General features: G+C 54.0%; 2 protein-coding genes across 3 annotated transcripts; one reads left to right on the top strand and one right to left on the bottom strand.

Annotated features, from left to right (window-relative positions):
- Window positions 1–6,589: 6,589 nt before the first annotated feature.
- CCDC87 (coiled-coil domain containing 87) lies at window positions 6,590–9,331 on the bottom strand. Its single transcript, XM_004596833.2, has one exon. The coding sequence runs from the start codon at window positions 9,206–9,208 to the stop codon at window positions 6,608–6,610; it is 2,601 nt and encodes an 866-aa protein (XP_004596890.2). The 5' UTR covers window positions 9,209–9,331; the 3' UTR covers window positions 6,590–6,607.
- A 2-nt stretch (window positions 9,332–9,333) lies between these two features.
- On the top strand, window positions 9,334–20,092 carry CCS (copper chaperone for superoxide dismutase). 2 transcript variants are annotated; one of them, XM_004596637.4, is made up of 8 exons: window positions 9,335–9,483; window positions 9,795–9,867; window positions 13,269–13,406; window positions 13,672–13,849; window positions 14,620–14,680; window positions 19,531–19,608; window positions 19,678–19,781; window positions 19,889–20,091. In XM_004596637.4, exons 1-8 carry the CDS (start codon window positions 9,445–9,447, stop codon window positions 20,040–20,042), a joined length of 825 nt encoding a protein of 274 aa, XP_004596694.2. In that variant the 5' UTR covers window positions 9,335–9,444; the 3' UTR covers window positions 20,043–20,091. The 2 variants fall into 2 exon arrangements, with proteins under 2 accessions (XP_058518742.1, XP_004596694.2); XM_058662759.1 differs by having other exon boundaries at window positions 9,334–9,483; window positions 19,531–19,781; window positions 19,889–20,092.
- The last annotated feature ends 3,153 nt before the right edge of the window (window positions 20,093–23,245 follow it).

Here is a 23,245-nt window from a genome sequence, read left to right as displayed (position 1 = left end):
CTGCTCCACTTCCCTTCCAACTCCCTGCTTGTGACCTGGGACAGCAGACTAGGATAGCCCAGAGCCTTGGGACCCTGCACCTACGTGGGAGACCCGGAAGAAGCTCCTGGCTCCTGGCTTCAGATTGGCTCAGCTCTGGTCATTGTGGTCATTTGGGGAGTGAACCAGTGGACAGAAGATCTATCTCCTTCTATGAATCTAACTTTCCAATTTAAAAAAAAAAGCTTTAAAAATAAGATTTTATTTTTATTTGAAAGGCAGATTTATAGAGAGGAGAGACAGAATCTTCTGTGCTCTGACTACTCAACACTTGCTCTTGGACTCTCTGCTCCCCACCATGCCCCTATAGGGGTAAGCTTTTGGTATGATTGCGTAGCTAGGTCCAGTCTGGGGTATGTCCACAGGGGTGTCCTGCAGGGACTGCTGCAGGCCTCTGGCAGATGCTGTTCAAAACCAATGGACCCGTGGTGCCCTGTACCTCCCAGCATACTTACCAGGTAAATGAATCCACTGCCCGGTGGACAGCGGGTGAGTAGTGGCTGACAGCGTGTGGTCCTGCCTGCTGCTTCACCAGCTGTGGAACTGGGAATATACTGATGCCTGCTGGGACCAATTCAGTCTTACAATATGTGCCCTTCAACATCAACTTTCTCTTGAGGGGGGCTCAAGTGCCCAGCTAGCTCAGCTGGTAGAGCCCACGTCACACACAGGGGTGAAGTTTGTTTTCAGCCCCACATCCTTTTAGCCTTTCTTCTGGGACCTCCTGGGCTTGTAATGAGATGGCGGTCACTTGCAGCCCATTCGCCTTGGGTCCTGGGGGAAGGCAGAGAGTCCACCCTCTGTTTTGCATCACTAGAACTCGAGGCTGGGGGCAGTCAAAAAGGAAGGGATGTTTCTGGTTCACGAACTTTCGTGCAAAAGACAGGGAAGGTGTGCACCTGTTTGTGTCAGTGTGGTTGAGACTCAATCACCCTAACACCCATTTCATCCCACAGGCCCCGCCTGCAAGCCTCAACTACATGAGGCTTCTACCCTCTCAGGCCCATCAACATGAGACCCCTGAGCCTGGAAGCAGGAGGATGAGTGTTCCAACCGCAGCACTTCTGCCCCCTTGAGCTTAGGTCTGGCCTGTTCACATAGGAAAGGGCACTGCCAGCCACACGGCACTGGTACCTTCCTTCCTGGGATCAGACAGGGCACACGCTCTTCTGGAAGTTGGAAGGCAAAGTGGATGGATTGGAAGGGGATCAGCATGGGCTTTTTGGGGGCTGGCACCGTGGCATAGCAAGCTAAGCCTCCTGTTGCAATGCCAGCTTCCCATATGGGCTTTGATTCATGTCCTGGCTGTTCCACTTCCAATCCAGCTCTCTGCTATTGCTTGGGAGAGCAGTGGAAGATGGCCCAAGTTCTTGGGACGCTACAGCTGCATGGAAGACCACAAGAAAGTTCCTACTCCTTTGAATCAACTCAGTTCTGGCCATTGTAGCCATTTGGGGAGTGAGTCAGTGTATATAAGATCTCTGTGTGTAACTCTACCTTTCAAGTAAGAAATTCATATATATTTTTTTAAAGTTATGAGCTTCACACTGGTTCTAATCCCGGCAGCCCCACTTCCCATCCAGCTCTCTGCCTGTGGCCTGGGAAAGCAGTTGAGGACGGCCCAAAGCCTTGGGACCCTGCACCTGTGTGGGAGACCCGGAAGAGCTTCCTGGCTCCTGGTTCGGATTAGCTCAGCTCCAGCGGTTGCAGCCACTTGAGGAGATCTTCCTCTGTGTCTCTCCTCCTCTCTGTATATCTAACTTTCCTATAAAAAAAATCTTTAATAAATAGATAAATCTTTACCAAAAAAAAAAAAAAAAAAAAAAAAGGCATGAGCTTCTGGGGCCCCTGCTGAACTGGAGTTCCGACTGCAGCGCCGCCACATCAGGTGGCTGTGATCCGTCCCTCTCTTGGAACCCTGTTGTTGAAATCAGATGCAGGTAGAAATGCATCTCACTCATCACAGTGGTTCCGTTCTCTTGGGAAAAGTTCCACGTGGAGAGTAACTCCCAAGAGAAGAGACGGAGGCCCAGGTCTGGAAATGCCCAGAGAGTTAAAACCCACGCTGCAGGTGTTTGTTAAAGGGAGATGTACTGTCCCTGGGAACGCAGACTCAGGTGGGTGTTGGTGCACTAATTTTTTTTTTGGTTGCCACACTGATGGGGTTCTCCATGTCTTTTTAGTGGATGGGTCTGGGGTGCCAGGCGCCTCTCAGAATTTAGGACATTCTGTTGCACACAGGGCTGCTTCGTGAACTGCATGGCTTCCTAATGTCCCACTAGCTGTTTGCACAAGTGGAACACTTGTTCAGTGTGATCTAAACTAAGAACCTAAACTCTGTTGTCTGTGTAAATATGTAAATGTTCTGTGCACTGCTTTAATATACACTGAATGTTCCAGAAGTGCTACGAACAGATAACTCAAAGACAAGACTTTTCCTTCTAGGAGTTCAGGTCTTTATGAAGGATTCGGCATCACTTCAGAAGATTCGGTCCCTAGGGCAGGCACTGTGACACAGCGGGTAAAGCTTCTGCCTGCAATGCTGGCATCCGTGTGGACAGCAGTCTGTGTCCCAGCTGCTCTGCTTCCGATCCAGCTCCCTGCTAATGGCCTGGGAAATGAGTTGAAAATGGCTCCCTGAACCTACACGGGAGACCAGATGAAACTGCTGGCTCCTGCCTTTGGCTCTGGCCATTGTGGACATTTGGAGAGTAAACCAGCAGGTGGAAAATCTCTTTCTCTCCTTCTGTGTCTCTCTACCTTTCAAAGAAACTTTCTGGGGGAAAAATACACATTGTGTAAAAGCTATACAAGGATTTCAATTTTGCTGCCAAAAAAAAAAGCATCTTTTAGTTTCATATTTCCACGAACCTTGTGCGGCATCCTACTACAGCAACAGCACTTTATTTTCCTGAAGTGATTTTGCAAACTCTGCTGGCTAGCCATGTCTTGCCCTCTCCTTTCCGCCCTTTGAGTTTTGCAGAATTGGTGGTCAGTCGACGCCATGGCCAGTCTTTGCCTGTGTCTGGGAGCTCACTGCTGCTATGACTTCTCCTTGACACACGGTGGCGCTGGGGAGACTCGGGCCCACACATGACCCAGTTTTCCCCTGACCTGCTGGCCAAAGCATAACCGCCGGGTCAGGGAGGCAGGGCCAGAGAAAGATCTGGTGTAACCGGATGAAAATCAGCCTTCAGGGCCAAGCACGACAGCTAAGTGGCTAAATCCTTACCTTGCATGCGCCGGAATCCCATATGGGCACCAGTCCCTGTCCCTGTTTTCTCTATTTCCCATCCAGTTCCCTGCTTGTGGCCTGGGAAAGCAGTGGCCACAAGCCTTAGGACATTGCATCTACATGGAAAGCCCAGAAGAAGCTCCTGACTACAGGTTGGCTCAGCTCTGGCCATTGTGGCCACTTGGGGAGCGAACTAAAAGACAGAAGATCTCCTCTGCAAGGCCAGCATCTCATTGAATTCCAGCTGCTTTACTTTTGGTCCATCTCCCTACTCATGCACCTGGAAAAGCAGAGGAGGATGGCTCAAATACTTGGGCCCCTGTGTCCAGGTGAGAGTCTAGAGGGACCTCTTGCTGCCTGGCTTCAGCCTGACCAAAATACCTAAGGTACCATCCTAAGATGCCATCAGCATCTGGCATCAAACACATGTTCGGGTGGAATGATTACAGATAACTACACAGCTTCCAGGGACAGTGTTGTAGTACAATGAGTATGGTGTCGGCATCCCACTTGAACGTCGGTTCAAATCCCAGCTGCTCCACTTCCTATCCAGTTCTCTTTCCATGTGTCTGGGAAAGTGGTAGAAGAGGGCCTGGGCCCCTGCATCCATGCAGGAGACCCTGATGGAATTTCAGGCTCCTGGCTTTGACCTGGTCCAGCCCTGCCTATCGGAGCCTTTTAGGGAAAGTACCGGTGGATGGAAGGTCATTCCCTCTCTCTGTAACTGCCTTTCAAGTAAATAAATCTTAAAAACAAAACAAAGAAAAAACAGGTTGCCATGAGGATTAACTGTGTGTTACTGGCAAATGAACCAACATACCCTGGCATGGGGCAGGGGCCCTTCAGTGGCGGGAAACTGAAGGCCTCAAGATGGGGTTTAAGTCATGCCCACTCCCCGTCCCACTCCAAGGGCAGGGCGAGAATCAGTTAAATGACGGAGAAAAGCATTTTGTCACTAGCAAAGTGGAGATGAGGGCTGGCACTGTGGTGCAACTGGTTCAGCTGCCATTTGCAACACTGGCATTCCATATCAGAGCACTGGTTCAAGTCCCAGATCTCTGCTAAAGCAATGGAAGATGTTCCCAGTGCTTGAGCCCGTTACCTCAGTGGGACACCAGGATGGGCATTCCCAGCTCCTGACCTTGGCCGGCCCAGGCCCGGCTCTTGTGACTTTTGGGGAGTGAACCAGTGAGTGAATAATTTACCTGCTGCTGCCACGTTGGCTGTAAGCACATGTATGACGCACATGTAGCCGCATGCTCCAACATGCACAGGCTGTCCATGAGCCTTGCTGGGCAACGCCCTGCCAGGCTTTCCCTTGACACCCGAGTCTGACTCGCCATCTCTCTGCCTCTTACCCCTCTGCTCACGGTGACCTGGCTGCTTCTGGGACGCCCCTCCCCACCCCTGCCAAAGGGAGGGAACTTTGGTTCTGCTGATAGGATACTAAGCAGGGGCTAGATACCAGAAACTGGCCACAGTGGTCCTCCCAGGAGGGAGAGGGACTGAGCCATCAGAGGCAGGTGTGGCAGGGCCTAGCACGAACCCTGATATACTTTGTAGTATGGTATTGTACTAACTGGTAAAAAAATTATATAAAAATTTCAGCCTGGTTCAACAGGCTAATCCTCTGCCTACAAGTGCCAATATCCCACATGGACACCAGTCCTAGTCCTGGCTGTTCCTCTCTCGATCCTGCTCCCTGCTTGTGGCCTGGGAAAGCAGGCCACGTGGGAGACCCAGAAGAAACTCCTGGCTCCTAACTTTGAATCAGCTTAGCTGTGGCCACTGTGGCCATTTTAAGAATGAACCAATGGATAGAAGATCTCTGTTTCTCTTTCTGTAGACTTGCCTTTCAAGTAAAAATAAATAAATCTCTAAAAATGAAAATCAGCCTTACCAACGGCACATGAGGCCTGGAAGAAGCAACAAGCCCAGACCGAGGCCCTGCATTTAACATGTGATGATCTAGGAGCCACATGGCCAGAACGGAAGGCCACATACAACCCACATGGGAGCCTGGCTGGGGGCCCCAATCTGCCAGCTTCACACTGTGAGACAAGGTCAACGCTGCAGCCAACCAACCTTGGAAGGATTTCCTCACCCTTGGAGTGGCGGGAGCAGCATGTCAGAACTATCGAAACCGCATGAGCAGAACCCTCAGGAAATGCTCCACAACGGGGACCTTGGGATGACATCGGGTGGCAGTTCTCCATCCCCCTGGTAATGTGGTGGCTGGGAGGCTGGGCGTGGTTTCTCCTCTTGTACCCTCGTCTCCCCGATATATGCGAAGAAGAAAAAGAAAATGTGTAAACAAGGGTCCCACCCACTATCCTCTGATCCTTGACCCTTCCCACCCTGATCAACTATGTAAACATCATCACAAATAAAATAAATTCTACAAAATTTAAAAAAAAAGTCAACACTAGACCCAGCGGTGGCCTAGTGGTTAAATCCTCATCTTGCATGCACCAGAATTCCATATGGATGCCCTTCCAGCTCCCTGCCTGTGGCCTGGGAAAGCAGTGGAGGACGGCCCAAAGCCTTGGGACCCTGAACTCGTGTGGGAGACCCGGAAGAAAGTCCTGGCTTCAGATCAGCTCAGCCACTTGCAGCCACTCTGACAGTGGATCAGTGGATGGGAGAACTTTCTGTCTCTCCTTCTCTCTGTAAAAACAAATAACTTTTTTTTTTTTTTTTAAGATTTTATTCATTTTTATTACAGCCAGATATACACAGAGGAGGAGAGACAGAGAGGAAGATCTTCCGTCCGATGATTCACTCCCCAAGTGAGCCGCAACGGGCCGATGCGCGCCGATCCGAAGCCGGGAACCCGGAACCTCCTCCGGGTCTCCCACGCGGGTGCAGGGTCCCAATGCATTGGGCCGTCCTCCACTGCTTTCCCAGGCCACAAGCAGGGAGCTGGATGGGAAGTGGAGCTGCCGGGATTAGAACCGGCGCCCATATGGGATCCCGGGGCTTTCAAGGCGAGGACTTTAGCCGCTAGGCCACACTGCCGGGCCCAAAACAAATAACTTAAAGAAAAAAAAAACAATGTTAAAACCGAGTTGTTCCCAGAAAATCCTGCCTTGGCTTGTTCCTGTCTGCCCTTTGCCGTGACAATGGACGCTGAGGGAGATGGTCTCGGTTCTTTTAATCTGAGACCGTGGCTGTAGCTGTGCGGGAACATTGGGTTTGGGAATTTCTTTGCCAGATCATCACCATCCAGACAACTTTCACTTCACCATCTGCTGGGCCTTACTCCTGAACCCCGTGCTCCCAGATGGGGATACCCATTCTGTCTGGGTGTTTGGAGACAGGCACCTGGCCCAGCTAAGGGGCAACAGGCGTGTTCTCTGGCACCACCAGCGACTGACTGGCGCGCCTGCGGAGCAGAGCTGACTGGCGCAACACCCGCTGTGCCTGCAGCAGGTGCTCCACCCGCCGCCGCTGCTGCAGCCAGTACAACATCTCCACTTTGTCCTGTTTCATCTTGTCCAGGTAGCGCCGTCCCCGGAAGGTCACGGGCTCCCCGAAGGCGGACTCGATCTCCTGCAGGAGGGCCATCAGGGAGGACTCCAGCAGCCGCAGCTTCCTGTGCAGATGGCTGCGGAACTGGCTCTCCTCCAGCAAGTGATCCAAGCTCCATGGGTTCCTCAGGAAGAAGCGGTTGGGGTCGGATGCCTGGCGTTCAAACCATTCCAGCCTCCCGAGCCAGGCTTCCCGGAGGCCAATGGGCTTCAGGGCCTGCTCCCAGGCGGTCACCAGAGCGGGCAGCTGCCTCAGCCCTGCGTTGGAGCTGTACTTGACGGCCATCTTCAGCTGGTCCTGGGCGGGCACCTCGAGCACCAGCCACAGCTGTTCCAGGCGTTTCTGCAGGCTCGGGATCTTGTGGGGTTCTGCCAGGGGCTGGGCCTTCCCAACTCCCAGCCGGTGCTCCAGCACCGTGTTCCAATTCCACAGTCCTGGCACAAAGTCGGGCTCCTCCTCTTCCAGCAGCGGAGGAGGGCGCTCGATCTTTGGGGACCGGCGGACGGGTGCCGCCACCACCTCCTCCACCTGGGCCTCCTCCTCGTACATGTGGAAGAGGACGTGGAGGAAATCCGTCTCACGGCTGGACAGGCACTTGAAGTAGTCGTCCACTGACAAGGCATTTTTCCACCAGTCGGCCCAAACGTCCTTCCCCCAGTGCTTCCCCCAGGGTTTATGGGCCAGCGACGATTTGAAGGTGGGTGTCTTCTGGGAGCCAGGCTCCATGCCGCCTGCTGTCCGTGAGAAAAGGCAGGCCAGCTCAGGGTTGATGATCCGGAGCCGTTTGTCTTGGCGCAGGGTGCATGAGGAGAGGAAGGCTGACCAGTCGCGGTCAGCAGCAGGCTCCACCAGGGGTCCTTGGTCCAGGCGGAAGTGGTCAGTGGAGACGCGGCTGAGCAACTCTGTGTAGACTTCCCTGATGTCGCTGCCCACAAAGTGACTGGCGTCCATGTCTTCGATGGCTTTGGGATCCAGTTCGTCAGCCAGGTGGTTGTAAAGCACCCCAGCCTCCTCCACCTGGAGGGTGTCCAACACGTTTCGGTCTGAGAGCCGCACAGTGGCCACCTGCACCGTCACCTGATTTCTCATCTTCAAAGTGACCGTCACTGGCTGTGGTGCCAGTGGGGAGGGCCTGGGGGCCTGGCGGTCCCACTGCCAGGGGGTCCCCTCTTCCTCCTCCTCGATGCCCTGTTGCAGTTTCCTCTGCAGCTCGTCCAGCTGGCGGCCTGCAGCTGGGCGCCGGGTCACCACCCTCAGCAGAAGGGGCAGGCCCAGGTCCACCTTGCGGTAGCGTGTCCGCTCCAGCGTCATGTTCTTCATCATCTGCTTCAGATCCTCAGCCACCACGTCTCCTGCCTGCTCTGGCCGGCGGTCCACTGTGAAAACCAGCGGGGTTAGAGGTCGAGCCGGGGGCGGTGGCAGGCCCAGCTCGTCCGCCAGCGTCCAGCCCTTCCTCAAGCAGGGCAAGGACTGGCCCCGGGCGAGCTGCAAGCTGAGAGGAGAGGCCAGGACAGCGGATGTCCTGTCGGTGGGGGTCATGGACGGCCTGGGCTCCGGCTCCTGCTGTGAGAGGCTGGGCTCGCCCTCCCTCTTCTTTGTGAGGGTGGACAGCCAGCGGAGAGGCCTCTTCTTAAGTGTGGGAATAGACTCAAGTTCCTTCACTGGGTCCAGGTCTGGCTCACTCAGCAATTCTGGAGGGCGGCTGAGCCGGATGAGATAGCTGAGGGTCAGGCTGGAGCACGGCACTTGGCCGAAGCCCGTGCTGTGAGGCCAGGGCAGGGGGCAGAACTTGAAAGCCCCTAGAGGGCAGGCTGGGCGCAGCTTGTCAGTGCCTCCGCCGCCTTGCAGCAAGGCCTGGAAATCGGCCAGCAAGGAACGGTAGACGTTAGGACCAGTGAGGAAGAGCGTGCAGTCCTGGGCGAGGTTGGCAGCCAGGCGGGTGAGGTTGGCGGACTCGGTGAAGATGCCCGTCGGGGTGGACAGGGTCACCAGCAGGTGCAGGTAACGCAAGAAGAGCTGCTCGGTGCACAGCAGCACGTACGACTCGAGCCGCTTGCGCAGTTTCTGGTTGTTGGCGTAGCTGAGGCTGGGCTCGGCCGGAGGCTCCCGCCAGCTGCACCTGAGCTCGTTCAGAATGACCTGGATGAAGCGGTGCCGGCTCCCGGGGGGCACTCGCGCCGCCAGCCCGCTGCCGGACAGCAGCTGGGACACCTGCTTGCACAGGGACCTCACGCTCAGCTTCGCGGGCGGGATGGACTGAAGCATCGACTCCTCCTGTCGCTGAGGCTTTTCCGGTTTAGGGGGTTCTGGGGTCGTCTTCTTGCGCGGGGGAAAGAGCGACAGAGGACCCAGCAACTGGTGGTAAAAGCGCTGCAGCTCCAGCTCGGGCTTCTGCGGCTCCATCTTGGCGCTTGGCGGTTCCCGCCCTCCGGGCGCCGAGACGCCGAATGGTTGCTAAGGCAACCGCCGGCGGCAGTGAGCCTGCGCAGTCCGTGCGGCCAGCAGGCCGGGGGCGGGGCCTTGCGTGCTTACGCCATGGGAGGCGGTGAGAAGGGCGTGGCTTCCGAGGCCCCGCCCCCGTCGTGACGCCGGGCTCCTGGGTGCAAGTTGGGCTCCGCGGGCAGGTGCTTGGGTCCAGGATGGCTTCGGACTCGGGGGACCGCGGGACCCTCTGCACGGTGAGGGTCGTGGGCAGGCCTCGCCAGGGCCTGGGCTGATCGTTATCTCGCCAAACAGGGAAGGAGCGCACTTCTGGGGCAGGGCCTAGGACCGCAGGCGGGGTTGGGGGGTGAAGGAGAGGTGGGTGGTGGCCCCTTCTCCTCCCCCGGCGAGGGCGTGGGTGGTGGGTGAGGCTGCGGTCCCGAAGGAGCGTGGGAAATGCCGGGAAAGGCGCTGGGAGAGGGACCACGTAGGGGAGTGTCCCCCAGGTGTTTGTGGGTGGTCCCCCGGACACATCCCCTCAGCCCTCACTCATCATCGCCCTTTGCAGCTGGAGTTCGCCGTGCAGATGACCTGCCAAAGCTGCGTGGATGCCGTGCGCAAGTCCCTGCAAGGGGTGGCAGGTAAGAGATGGGCTTTTTCTGGTGCACCTAACCTAGGAAGCTTCTAGAAGGGAACAGGCCAATCTCTTAGGCCTACGCTGTGGCTTTTTTTTTTTTTTTTCATCCTCCCAGATCCCTCAGCTAACCAAACCTGGCCTGGAGGTGGGCCAAACCTTATTGCTGCTGAGCAGGGAGCCCACCTGTTGAGTTCAGACTGAAGAATTTGGCTTTGGCTGCCTTAGGAGCAGTGAACCAGCCCTTCATGGGAGACCCCCAGAATCTAGGGGAAAAACACCCGTGCTGAGGCTAGGGCAGACCACCCCAGGAATCACAGCCTTAAGAGCCACGTGCTGGACAGAGTGAAGTGAAGTCAGGGCAGAATCTCACAGTGCTGCACCACCGGGATCTCCATGGGCTCTCTTCCTGACTGTTGCCCTTTGGACATGACCCTGGTGGACCCTACGATGCTCCCTCCTGGAACTGGCAGCCCAGGGAGGGTGCTCAACTCTGGAATTCGAGTTGCACAATATGCTGCAGTACAACTTGGCACAAGTGTTTTGACCTCGCTGTGCCTCCATTTCCTCATCTGTAAACGAAGTGAGTGTCCAATAGGTTAGTACAGGAGCCGGCACCATGGTGCAGTAGGCTCTGCCTGTGTTGTGGTTCAAATTCCAACTGCTCCACTTCCCATCTGGCTCCTTACTTCTGGCCTAGAAAAGCAACAGCTGGTGGCCCAGGGCCTTAGGCCCCTGCACTCATGAAGGAGACTGGGAGGAAGCTCCTGGCTCCCGGCTTCAGACTGGCTCAGTTGCCGTCGTTGTAGCCATTTGAGGAGTGAGCCAGCAAATGGAAGATAATTTCTCTCTCTTTTTCTCCTTTTCTCTGCAACTCTGTCTTTCAAATACATAAATCAGTATTTTTAAAAAGTGAGTTAGTACAGGTAAAAACGCATCCCAGAGGGGTGACCCAAGGAAATGGGGTGCTCATGGTACTGTTGACGGCCCCTCTTCCTTCCCTGAGATGTGTCCTCCTACCGTAAAACCCCACTCATCACGAGTGGGCCACGTCGCTGTTCTCGGTCTGGTCTCAGAGAGTTCTGGAACCAGCACCACCATCGCCTTGAGCATACGAACGCCTGGTCCTATAACTATGTCTCTTTTCTCCTGCTTTTTTTCTGCATGTGTTTCCTGCCTGCAGACCTGCCTGTGGGGGAATCGTTCATGGGAACAGCATCTTGTGATGCGTGTGACTTGCCGCACAATTTTGGGGGTTCACCCATGCGGCAGCATTCCCCATTCCTCTTCTTGTTTTTCAATTTGAGAGGCAAGGGAGACAGAGAGTGTTCCCATCCACTGATCCTTCTCTCCAAATGCCAGCTGTTGCCGCTGGGCGAGGACCCCAGCCCAGGTCTCTTATGTGGGTGCCAGGGACCCGATGACTTGAGTTGTCACCCGTTTCTTCCCCCAGAGGTCTGTATTAGGGAGCTGAAGTTGAGAGCCTGAGCTAAGAGTTGAACTTCAGTGCACTTGTAGGTGGAATATGGACCTTTTTTTTTTTTTAAGATTTATTTTTTTTATTAGAAAGGCAGATTTACAGGGGAAAAAAAAGGAGCAGAGAGGAAGATCTTCCATCAGCTGGTCCACTGCAAGTGGCCACAATAGCCAGAGCTGGGCTGATCCGAAGTCAGGAGCCAGGAGCTCTTCTGGGTCTCCCACACAGGTGCAGGGTCCCAAGGCTTTGGACCGTCCTTGACTGCTTTCCCGGGCCACAAGCAGGGAGCTGGGTGGGAAGTGGAGCAGCCAGCACACAAACCAACACCCAAACAGGATGCTGGCATTACAGGTAGTAGCTTTACCTGCGGTGCCAGCTCCTGGATGTGGGCCTTGTAACCTGTGTCTTCAGCTCTGAGTTAAATAGCTGCCCCTAAATTTGTTTTTATTGCTGACTAAAATCCTATCATATGGATGCTATCTTTTCTTTTTCCATATATTAGATGGTGATCAGATGGGTCGATTTTAGCTTTTGGCTATTATAAATAATGTTGCCACTTTTTTTTTTTAATGTGGCACTTTTTATTTTTTTATTAGTGTTTCTCAGGCACAGTAAAGAGACAGAGAGAAAGATCTTCCATCTGCTGTTTCACTCCTCAAGTTGGTCTGTAATGGCCAGAGCTAAGGTGATCTGAAGCCAGGAGCCCAGAGCCTCCTCTAGGTCTTCCACATGGGTGCAGGGTCCCAAGGCTTTGGGCCGTCCTCAACTGCCTTTCCAGGCCACAAGCAGGGACGTGGAGCTGCCGGAACACATATGGGATGCTGCTGCTTGAAGGTGGTATTGAGCCATGGATCAAGCATTTTTAAAGTAATATTTTAAAAAGTACTTTCTGTGTTTCAAAAATTATAAGTAATAAGGATGACATTGTGGAGGCTAAGCTGCCCGTGACGTTGGCATCCCCTATGGGCGCCTTCTCGTGTCCCGGCTGCCCCATTTCCCATCCAGCTCCCTGCTTGTGGCCTGGGAAAACAACAGAGGACAGCCCAAGTCCTTGGAACCATGCCACTTAAGTGGGAGATCTGGATGAAGCTCCTGGCTCCTGGCTTCAGGTCAGCTCAGCTCCAGTGTTGCCGCCAATGGAAGATCTCTCTCTCAGTCCTTCTGTCTCCCCCTCTCTTTCTGTAACTCTACCTTTCAAATAAATAACTATGTTTTAAAAAGTTATAAGTAGGGGGCTCGGCAGCGTGGCCTAGTGGCTAAGGTCCTCGCCTTGATCCCATATGGCCGCTGGTTCTAATCCCAGCAGCTCCACTTCCTCTCTGTCTCTCCTCCTCTCAGTATATCTGACTTTGTAATAAAAATAAAATAAATCTAAAAAAAAAAAAAAACTTTTAAAAAAAGTTATAAGTAGGATCTGGTGCGATAACCTAGTGGCTAAAGTCTTCACCTTGCATGCACCAGGATCCCATATGCACACCGGTTCTAATCCTGACTGCTGCACTTCCCACTGCCTGTGGCTTGGGAAAGCAGTCGGGGACAGCCCAAAACTTTGGGACACTGCACCCGCGTGGGGCACCTGGAGAAGACTCCTGGCTGTGAATCTGCTCAGCTGTGGCCATTGTGGCCAATTGAAGAGTGAACCAGAGGATGGACGATCTTTCTCTGTGTGTTTCCTTATCTCTGTATATCTGACTTTGCAATATAAATAAATAAATAAATAAATATCCTTTGTTTTAAAAAAGTTATAAGTAATCTTTGCATATAATAAGGACCTGAGAAAATTCTGGGTGAGGTATTGTTATTTCTCCTACCCAGAGTGGTTAAGAGGTTTCCCCAGTACCACACAGCTATGGTGAGCTCCAGCTGGCCAAGGGAAGATGCGGAAGCACGGGGGCGGGGTCACCTCTGCCGCTGCTCTCCCCTCTTTACAGGTGTCCAGGATGTAGAGGTGCAGCTGGAAAACCAGATGGTGTTGGTGCAGACCTCTCTGCCCAGCCAGGAGGTGCAGGCGCTGCTGGAAGCCACAGGGCGGCAGGCAGTCCTCAAGGGCATGGGCAGCAAGCAGTTGCGTGAGTGACCCTCGTGGCCTTGGCCTCTCCCTCTCCGACTGGGGTGTGGTGGGGGCGGCAGGGGGAGCGAACTGGCCCAGAGCTGGTACAACTCTAAACCCAGGATTCTTGTGGCTGTGAGTGGGAGCGGCTGTGGGGAAGGCTTGAACGTTACAGGGTTCCAGGAGGGTTTTACTAGTTTTGTCTCCCGTGTTGATACAGGGTGGGGCAGGTGGTGGGGGTTGGCTGAAATGGCAAACCATGCTAAGCATCTGATTCCTTTCAGAGAATCTGGGGGCAGCAGTGGCCATTCTGGGAGGCCCGGGCACCGTGCAGGGGGTAGTGCGCTTCCTGCAGCTGAGCCCTGAGCGCTGCCTCATCGAGGGAACCATTGATGGTCTGGCTCCCGGGCTGCATGGACTGCACGTTCATCAGCTCGGCGACCTTACAAATGACTGCAGCAGGTGTGTCCTCCATCCTCGCCCACGTGGCTGCCCTGCCCTGTGAGCCACATAGACACACAAGCTGACACCACAAACAAGGAAGGTGAGGTGCAGAGCGGCCCAGGGGCTTGCCCAAGGCCCCAAAACCTGCACCAGGAAACTGGGATTGGAACCAAGCTCTGACCTTGAAACCTCTCCCCCTCTTTGTAACCACTATGTGTTACATCTGAGATGGACGGTGGCCCTGGGAAGAGAAGAGAGTACTAGCCTATGTCCATGGTATCTGTTGGGCCATATTTATTTGTTTATTTTTCATTTGAAAGGCACATTTACAAAGAGAAGAGATTAAGAGAAATGATCATCTATCTACTAGTTCACTCCCCAAATGGCCACAGTAATTGGAGCTAGCCAATTTGAAACCAGGAGCCAGAAGCTTCCTCTGGGTCTCACACAGATGCAGGGTCCCAAAGCTTTGGGTTATCCTCTAGGGCTTTCCCAGGGCACAAGCAGGGAGCTGGAAAGTAGAGCAGCTAGGCCACACACGGGTGCCCACGTGGGATGCTGGCACTACAAGGCAGACATTTAGCCTGCCCAGCCACTGCCCCAGCCCTGTGTTGTGGTCAGCAGTAACCATGTGTCCCTCCTCTGCACCAGAAACTTGCTTAGGGCAGGAACCCGATCCCTGGCACTAATGTGAATTAAACAAACTAATCAAACTGTGACCAAGCAAACGTAGGGAGTGGACGACCTGGGTTTCGTTTTACTGCCCCCTTGCTGCCTTTCCTTCTTAGCTGTGGAGACCACTTTAACCCCGATGGAACATCTCACGGGGGCCCCCAGGACGCTGAGCGGGTAAGTGTCCCCTGGGGCTGGGCTTGAAGCAGGTTGCCGAGGCGGGACTGGCAGTGCTGGCAGGGGCCGGGGGATGGCACAGGCCTTTGAGGGTAGATCCTGCCTGGTGGGGTCTTTTTCCCTCAGTTTCTGTTGTTCTGCTGAAACTCATTTGTTAACACCATTGGGAGAGATAGAACACAGCCCACTTCAGTGCTCGTGTGCCTGGAAGTCATGGCTAGAGGCAGGATTCAGATCATGGAATTCTGGTTGCACATTGCCTTGCCTGGGGTGCAGGGAGATGCTCCTCCCAGCAGCTGGACGGAGGCCCCAGGGGAGTCCCCAGGGAGCCCCAAGGGGCAGCAGCAGCAGCAAGGGAGAGCTACCCAAAGAAGGTCAAGGTGTGGGGTTTGCCCCTCAGCTTATCCCTGGGCCTGAAGTCATTTCGTGCCAGGCAGTTGGTTTCCCATCGAGGGAGGCACTCATTGCCTTGATGATGTTTGCTTTTATCTAAGTACAACTTTGCTGCTTCTCTGTGCGATGTTTGGTTTAAAGTAACTCCCTTTTTTTCCCTTAGATAACTGGAGTGTGTTTTGTTGTTGTTTTCTTCCCTAAATCATGGGAAATGGCCAAGTAGAGGCATTGAAGTCATGAACTCTTGGGTCCCTGTTGTCCAGCTGCAAGTTCAGGGCCAGTCCTCTGTCCGCTGCACCCCGGGGTCCTTCCCCATACTGCTGCTGCTGCTTTTTAAAATTATTATTGTATTATTTCCTGTGATAGTCTTGTAGGGATTGCCCCCTTTCCCGCCCCTTTCTGCTTTGCCACTTCCTCTCCACATATTTCCCTCCTGTATTATGAGAGCAATATAATCCCTTAGTAGCTGTTACAGGTCTAACATTCTGCTGTTTACACACATATGATGGCGCTGTAGGTGGCGACCAGGGTAGGAAATCTAGTGTCGTGTGAATGAGGCCTGTTTAGCTGTTTCACTGCGAGTCCTTTTATTTGGGGCCAAATCCAGACATCATTTTCAGTTCATGTAATGAAGGTAGATGTAGGGTTTTTTGGTTTTTGTTTTGTAAATTTTATTTATTTTTATTGGAGTGCAGCTTTATAGAGAGTAGGAAGGACAAAGACCTTCAACCACTGGTTTACTTCCCAAGTGGCCACAGCGGCCAGAGCTGAGCTGATCTGAAGCCAAGGGCCAGGAGCTTCTTCCTGGTCTCCCATAAGGGTGCAGGGTCCCAAGGCTTTGGGTCATCTTCCACTATTTTCCCAGGCCACAAGCAGGGAGCTGGATGAGAAATTGGAGCAGCCAGGACACAAACTGGCACCCTATGGGATTCCTGTGTGTGTAAGGCGAGGACTTCAGTCACTAGGCTATCACGCTGGGCCCAGCAAACATAGTTTTTTTTTTTTTTTTAAAGATTTTTTTTTTTTTTATTATAAAGTCAGATATACAGAGAGGAGGAGAGACAGAGAGGAAGATCTTCCGTCCGATGATTCACTCCCCAAGTGAGCCACAACAGCCAGTGCTGCGCTGATCCGAAGCCAGGAGCCAGGAAGCTCTTCCGGGTCTCCCACACGGGTGCAGGGTCCCAAGGCTTTGGGCCGTCCTCGACTGCTTTCCCATGCCACAAGCAGGGAGCTGGATGGGAAGTGGAGCTGCCAGGATTAGAACTGGCTCCCATATGGGATTCCGGCGCGTTCAAGGCGAGGACTTTAGCCACTAGGCCATGCTGCCGGGCCCAAACGTAGTTTTTAACCAGAAAACACCTCTGAAAAATGAGCACTTGTAACAGCAAGATAGCTTTAAAAAAAAAAAAACATGATGTATGCCTCCTGCTAAAGGTTGAGCTTCAAGGCACAGGAGAAAGGGTAGGGGCCACTTCACCACCAATCCCCCCATCACAGTGGAGATAAGCAGATGCCAGCTTGGTGCAAGGTCACGGTAATGCTGGCTCTGGGCTCTGTCCTCAGTGTCCTCTGAGGAATGCCTGAGGGCAGGCTTGCTCCCTGCACCCCATCCCCTGCTTGCTCTCAGCTCCTGTTCCCCTCCTGCCCTCTTGGGGCCTCAGTCCCAGGGCAGATTCTGGCTGCTTCTCCTGAGAAAGTGCTGCCTCTTAGCTTGTGCGCTTCCGGGACCGGAGACTTCATCACCTCTTTCTTGCTGACTGTCTGTTGTCTTGACCTCCAGACACAAGAAACAGTGATGGCGTGTAGCTGAGATGTGGGTGGATTTTTCTTTTTAGAAGTTGGATTTCTTTTCTTTTTTTTTTTTAATTTTTTTTATTACAAAGTCAAATATACAGAGAGGAGGAGAGACAGAGAGGAAGATCTTCCAACCGATGATTTACTCCCCAAGTGACCAGAACGGCCAGTGCTGCGCTGATCTGAAGCCAGGAGCCAGGAACCTCCTCCAGGTCTCCCACACGGGTGCAGGGTCCCAATGCATTGGGCCATCCTTGACTGCTTTCCCAGGCCACAAGCAGGAAGCTGGATGGGAAGTGGAGCTGCCGGGATTAGAACCGGTGCCCATATGGGATCCCGGCACGTTCAAGGCAAGAACTTTAGCTGCTAGGCCATGCTGCCGGGCCCTAGAAGGTGGATTTCTTTATGGAAAGGGAGTGTGACACCAGGTAGGATGAAGAGACAGACAGGAAAAGAGGAAGAAAGATCTTCCACCTGCTGGATCACTCCCCAAATGGCTGTAACAGCCAGAGCTGGGACGAGTTGCAGTCAAGAGCTTGTACCCACGTGGGTACAGTGGGCTGTCCTCCGCTGCTTGAACGTGGGGGTTAGATTGGAACCAGAGCAGGAGGGACTCGAACCCTATGGGATGCCCATGTCCTGGTGTGCCATACCACCAGTCCCTTGGTGGGTTTTTGATATAAAAGTGTCATCGTGATGGCCCCAAAATTTTACTCCCTGCCCCAGGAAGTTGAGGAGGTGTGTGTGTCCAGGGTCTTGAGCAGCAGCTGCCTCGGGGCTGTGTCTTCGTGTTCTGTGGCAACAGCCCAGGATTCCAAGGCTTTCAGCACTAGACTTTGGTTAGCTTGTGGTATCTCTGGGTCAGAACCCTGGGTCTCCCTGCGGCTATCTGAGGAGGGGACACCGGGGGGATACTTTATGCTCACTTGCACTGCTGGCCACAATCCTGGAGAGCTCCCCGGCTGTTGCCAGAAGTGTGGGTTCTTTGCCAATGTAGCCACTCCATGGCATGTCAGCGGGCTTCTGCTGACAGGTGAGAGGGCGTTGGAGACTGAAGCCACATGCCTGTAGAAGAATCTGGAAAGTGATGCCAGGTCCAGCCCACACCCAACACAAACCCTAGAGAAGCTGTCTGCCCCACTGAGCCCCCAGTGCAGGTGCAGGGGCCAAGAGTAGGGGTGGGAGACCCAGCAGAGAAACCTACCCTGGGCAGGACAGCAAGGCATGCTCCTGAGGCCACAGAGGCAGCCCAGGCACCTGTGTTTTGGTCTCAGACTTGATTTGGGTGAGGAAGTTTAATGGGGCCAGTGGCAGCAGCTCCTTGCACATGTCGGGGAAGATTGAAGCAAGAGTTGAGTGGCCAGGGCCGCCACGGTATCTGGCAGCACATATTCTCTGGGATTTTGGCACCTGCTGCTGCTCCAGGGGAAAGGAATTCAGTGTGAGAATCCGCAGCCAGGCCCGGCTGTCGCTGGAACGTCTCCTAGCTGGCTTCTGTCCCTCTCATTCCCTCCTCCAGCCCTCCCTCTTCATTCCTTGTAACTAGAGAGCTTGCTCCAAAACTGAGAGGAACTGGGTCCTGTCCCCACTGGTGCCTGAGGCTATACACAGGCTGGGGTCCAACTCCTTGGTGTGACACTGACAGCCTCTCTGGCTCGTCCACCTGCCTGTGTGCTGAGGCGGGGACTGGGAAGGCTGCCCAGCGCTACGCCCTCTCCCCTCCCAGTAAAGAAACTCCAGTCAAGGCGCTGGGTTCCCTCACCCCTTACTCCCCTTGAGCTTTCTGCCATGAACTGACATGGGGCCACCGTGACAAAGTGTGCCAGGTGCGGGTAGCAGATGTCCCTCTGGACTGGAAGATAAAGCACAGCGGGCACTCCCTGCCGCACGCAGCCCGTCCTGCACTGCCACACTTTGTCCCTCAGCGGGAAGCTTGTGCAGAGCAGCCCATGCCAGCGTAGGCATTTGCTTCTGCCCAAGGTGCCGACCTGGGGACGCGTTGTTTCCACCACCAAGGGTTTCTGTGGCTCATTACTATCGTCCCATGTCACATCAGCTGTCATTCTCCCCGCCCCCAACCCGGCTGTCCTGCTGTCCAGTGTGCGGCTCCCCAGTGAGGTCCCGCCTCCCTCTAGAAGGCAGTGACCACACAGACTTCCTCCACACCCAGCCCGTGCCTGACACAGCGTCTGCTGTGCTCTGCGCTCACCAGCTGTATGTAGCACGTGACTTCGCCTTCTGCAATGGGGCCCAGGTTGGGAATCATGGAAATGATGCTGACCGCCCTGTTGCTGGCAGTCAGGTACTGCTGACCCAGAAGATGGGGGCTTCCCAGGGATCACAGAGCCGGCAGGAGCTGGGCTCTCTGGGGCTGGAAATGGTGTCAGGCAGGAGCCTGGTCCAGGGAGTGGGTGTGTGTATAGCAGAGAGAGTGCTAGCTCTTCCAGCATCGCTGCCCTCCTGCCTCTCACATTCCTAGGAGGGACTCCTTTGCCTTCCTTGATCTTGGGCCCATCCCTTAACCCTACTTGGTCACCAGTAATAGGACACCTGTTTCTGGGGTCGGGGAAAGAGGAGATACGGGAAGATGCTGGGAAGCCAGGAATGGCAGCTGTTTCTCTAGGGAACCCTGCCCCCAACTCCACCTGGTCTCCTTCTAGCACCGAGGAGACCTGGGCAATGTCCATGCTGACGCCGATGGCCGAGCCGTCTTCAGGATGGAGGACGAGCAGCTGAAGGTATGGTGGGAGGGAGGGTGGGGCCCTTCAAGTGACGTTTCATCGTCTGACCCTGTTGTTAACCCCAAGGTGTGGGACGTGATTGGCCGCAGCCTGGTCATTGATGAAGGAGAAGATGACCTGGGCCGTGGTGACCATCCCTTGTCCAAAATCACGGGGAACTCTGGGGAGAGGTGAGTGGAGCCATGCCCAGTAGGAGGCTGCGCTCTGCTGTACTGGCTGCGCCTGGGGAACCATGGGAGGGCCCTGACCAGACTCTTAACCACACCTTCTTCCTCAGGTTGGCCTGTGGCATCATTGCACGTTCCGCAGGCCTTTTCCAGAACCCCAAGCAGATATGCTCCTGCGATGGCCTCACCATCTGGGAGGAGCGAGGGCGGCCTATCGCCGGCAAGGGCCGGAAGGAGCCCGTTCCACGCCCAGCCCACCTCTGAGCCTGTTCCCTTGTTCCCAGCAGACCACTTTCCTCTTCCAGGGGGGAACTGATCATGGGGTGTATAGGGGCTGCCAGGATTTCTGTTTGACAAATTAAACTTATTTTCATATGGAAGTTGGTGTGTGTGTGTGTGTGTGTATATCTGTGTCACGTGGTGACATAATCTCCCCATCCAGGGCCGTCTCTTAGCTTTGCAGATCGACACATGTTCAGAGCCCTTCTTCCTGCTCTAGATGTCACGTATCTTTGTGGCCTGCCCCTGCTGTCACTGTGGCTGTCTGCACCTGTGCCTGCTCCAGATGTGGTTGCTGCCTGGGGTTGGACCCATAGCAGGGGACAAGGGGAACATCCGTGGGACTTTTTCCTCTTTAGTTGACGGCATCAGAGAAGGCTGAGCTGCTGAGGAGGGAGGATGGGGCAGGGGCACAGAGAGAAGTCTGGGGAGGCTGGAGGCCCAGTGCTTTTCCTTCCTTGGCCTTTCCTGGGGCCAGCCTCCCCCTGCCTCGGGATTCAGAAGACACTCCCGTATCCTCCCAGTGCTCCCAGAGAGAGTCTGGCTTGAGTTGCCCTTTTTCACTCCTGAGTAAGACTTCATTAATAATTAAGTGTGTGGCACAGAGTTGGCACACAGCCAGCAAGGGCAGCAGCCGCCATGGAGGGTGCTCCTGTGAGTCCCCAGGAGGTATCCCTGGCAAAGGGGTGGCTGCTGGGTGAATCAGCTTCCTGTCATTGTTGCAAAGTTCCCCGGGCCGGTTGCCTTTGTCAAGGACACAGCTTGAGTGTGGTTCAGGGTTCTGGAGTGTCACCGTCCAGGGGCGGAGCATCCCAGGGCCAGAGGCCAGAGTGTGTGCAAACGTGTGTATTTTTTCTTTGGATAAAGCTTCCAGGAATCAGTTGGGCGGTGGGGGGGGGGGGCACTCATCCAATCTAATCAGTTTCTCAAGGCTCCACTTCCAAAATGCCTTCAACGGATTTAGTCCCCACCCTCTGAGGGCTGTTAAGACTGGCGGGGGTGGCTCAACTCAGTAGTTGGAAGGTGGGAAATTGTCAAATCATGGCAGCCACTGAGGAAGGCACAGCATGTGGGGCCTTGGGGTCAGGGCTCCCCAGAACCCTTTCCATCCCTGGACCCCATGTTGGACCACATCTGGCCTATCTGGCCTGCCTGGCCTGGATAAAGATGCTTTTACAACTGGTCGAGCTATCAGACTTTGTCCCTCTGCTGCCTGATTGGAACCAGGTAGGTGGTCTCACGGTCATTTGGCCTTGGCCTCCGGGTTCCTGGCTCAGCTCCTGTTCTGCAAAGCCAGATTGCCCCTGCACCTAGCCCTTGGACTTGGCTCTGTCTTGCCACATCCGTCCTTCTGGCTCTTTCCCCATCCCCCTTGGCTTTAGGGGCCCAAGTCTTCTAAACCCAGAGCCCAGGCTGTTTGTCCCCACATCCTGGTCGCTGTACAGAATTTCCACTGGTGCACACAGATGTCCCCTGAACCCTTCTCACCGACATTCTGGGATTACAGCTGCGTTTAACTATGTTAGAGCAAAATGGGCTGCTATACCCACCACTGTATTGACACTTACAAGCTATCAACCCCATATCTTTTTTTCTCTTCTGAACACTTAGCTATTTTGTTGGCATTATTCACTTTCATACATACATGTATTTTATTGGAAATGCACATTTACAGAAAGACCTTCCATCCACTGGTTCACTCACCAAGTGGCCACAATGGCTGGAGCAAAGCTGATCTGAAGCCAGGAGCCAGGAGCTTCTTCTGGTTCTCCCACATGAGAGCAGGGTCCCAAGGCCTTGGACCATCCTCGACTGCTTTCCCAGGCCACAAGCAGAGAGCTGGATGGGAAGTGGAACACCAGGACACGAACCTGTATGGGATTCCAGCGCTTGCAATGGGAGGAATTTAGCCATTGAGCCATCACAACTGGCTGCAGCCTTAACTTTTTTTTGAAAGATTTATTTATTTTTATTGGAAAGGCAGATATACAGAAAGGAGGAGAAATAGAGAGGAAGATCTTCCATCCGATGGAAGACGCAGCCGGTGCTGCGTCGATCCGAAGCCAAGAGACAGGAACCTCCTCCAGGTCTCCCACGCGGGTGCAGGCTCCCAATGCTTTGGGCCATCCTCAAATGCTTTCCCAGGCCTCAAGCAGGGAGCTGGATGGGAAGTGGGGCGGCCGGGATTAGAACCGGCGCCCATGTGGGATCCTGGAGAGTTCAAGGCGAGGACCTTAACCACTTTGCTATTGCACCAGGCCCTGCAACCTTAACTTTAAAATCATAGAAGTCCGTTCAGGTATCTTAAGGCCTCATCTGCAAAGTGGAAGATGCTTAGCCCTGCCCAAGGGCTGCCCAATCCCTGTCGCTCCAGCGAAGATGGTCTGAAAATCTTTGCCCAGCATGGGCATTTTGTGTTATCTTTGACCTTTGCCATGTCCACAAACCCTCTGTCCTATAATTTACCAAATATTTTACTTTAAACTGCTCTTTAAAAAATTAGGCTTGGGCCCGGCGGCGTGGCCTAGTGGCTAAAGTCCTCGCCTTGAACGCCCCGGGATCCCATATGGGCTCTGGTTCTAATCCCGGCAGCTCCACTTCCCATCCAGCTCCCTGCTTGTGGCCTGGGAAAGCAGTTGAGGACGGCCCAATGCATTGGGACACTGCACCCGCGTGGGAGACCCGGAAGAGGTTCCAGGTTCCCGGCATCGGATCGGCGCGCACCGGCCCGTTGCGGCTCACTTGGGGAGTGAATCATCGGACGGAAGTTCTTCCTCTCTGTCTCTCCTCCTCTGTGTATATCTGGCTGTAATAAAATGAATAAATCTTTAAAAAAAAAAATTAGGCTTAACAGGTCCTGTATGACAACCTAGTGGCTATAGTCCTTACTTTCCATATGCTAGGATCCCAAATGGGCAATGGTTCAACCCCTGGTGGCACGGCTTCCCATCCAGCTTCCTGCTTGGAACAGCAGTTGAGCACAGCCCAAAGCCTTGGGACCCTGCACCCATGTGGGAGACCCAGAGGAGGCTCCTGGTTTCTGGCTTGGATAGGCTCAGCTCCAACCATTGCGGTCACTTGGGGAGTGAATCATCGGACGGAAGATCTTCCTCTATCTTTCCTCCTCTCTGTATATCTGCCTTTCCAATAAATAAATAAATCTAATTTTTAAAAAAATTAGTCTTAAT

The sequence above is a fragment of the Ochotona princeps genome, chromosome 4 (assembly GCF_030435755.1).
Source record: "Ochotona princeps isolate mOchPri1 chromosome 4, mOchPri1.hap1, whole genome shotgun sequence".
Classification (NCBI taxonomy): domain Eukaryota; kingdom Metazoa; phylum Chordata; class Mammalia; order Lagomorpha; family Ochotonidae; genus Ochotona; species Ochotona princeps.
The sequence above is the reverse complement of the archived record's forward strand: the minus strand, read 5'-3'. Positions and strand labels throughout refer to the sequence as shown.

Coding starts and splice junctions, on each gene's coding strand:
- CCDC87 (XM_004596833.2), bottom strand. CDS start 9,208: ATGGAGCCGCAGAAGCCCGAGCTGGAGCTGCAGCGCTTTTACCACCAG.
- CCS (XM_058662759.1), top strand. CDS start 9,445: ATGGCTTCGGACTCGGGGGACCGCGGGACCCTCTGCACG. Junction 9,484..9,794: donor ACCGCGGGACCCTCTGCACG/GTGAGGGTCGTG, acceptor CGCCCTTTGCAG/CTGGAGTTCGCCGTGCAGAT. Junction 9,868..13,268: donor GTCCCTGCAAGGGGTGGCAG/GTAAGAGATGGG, acceptor CCCTCTTTACAG/GTGTCCAGGATGTAGAGGTG.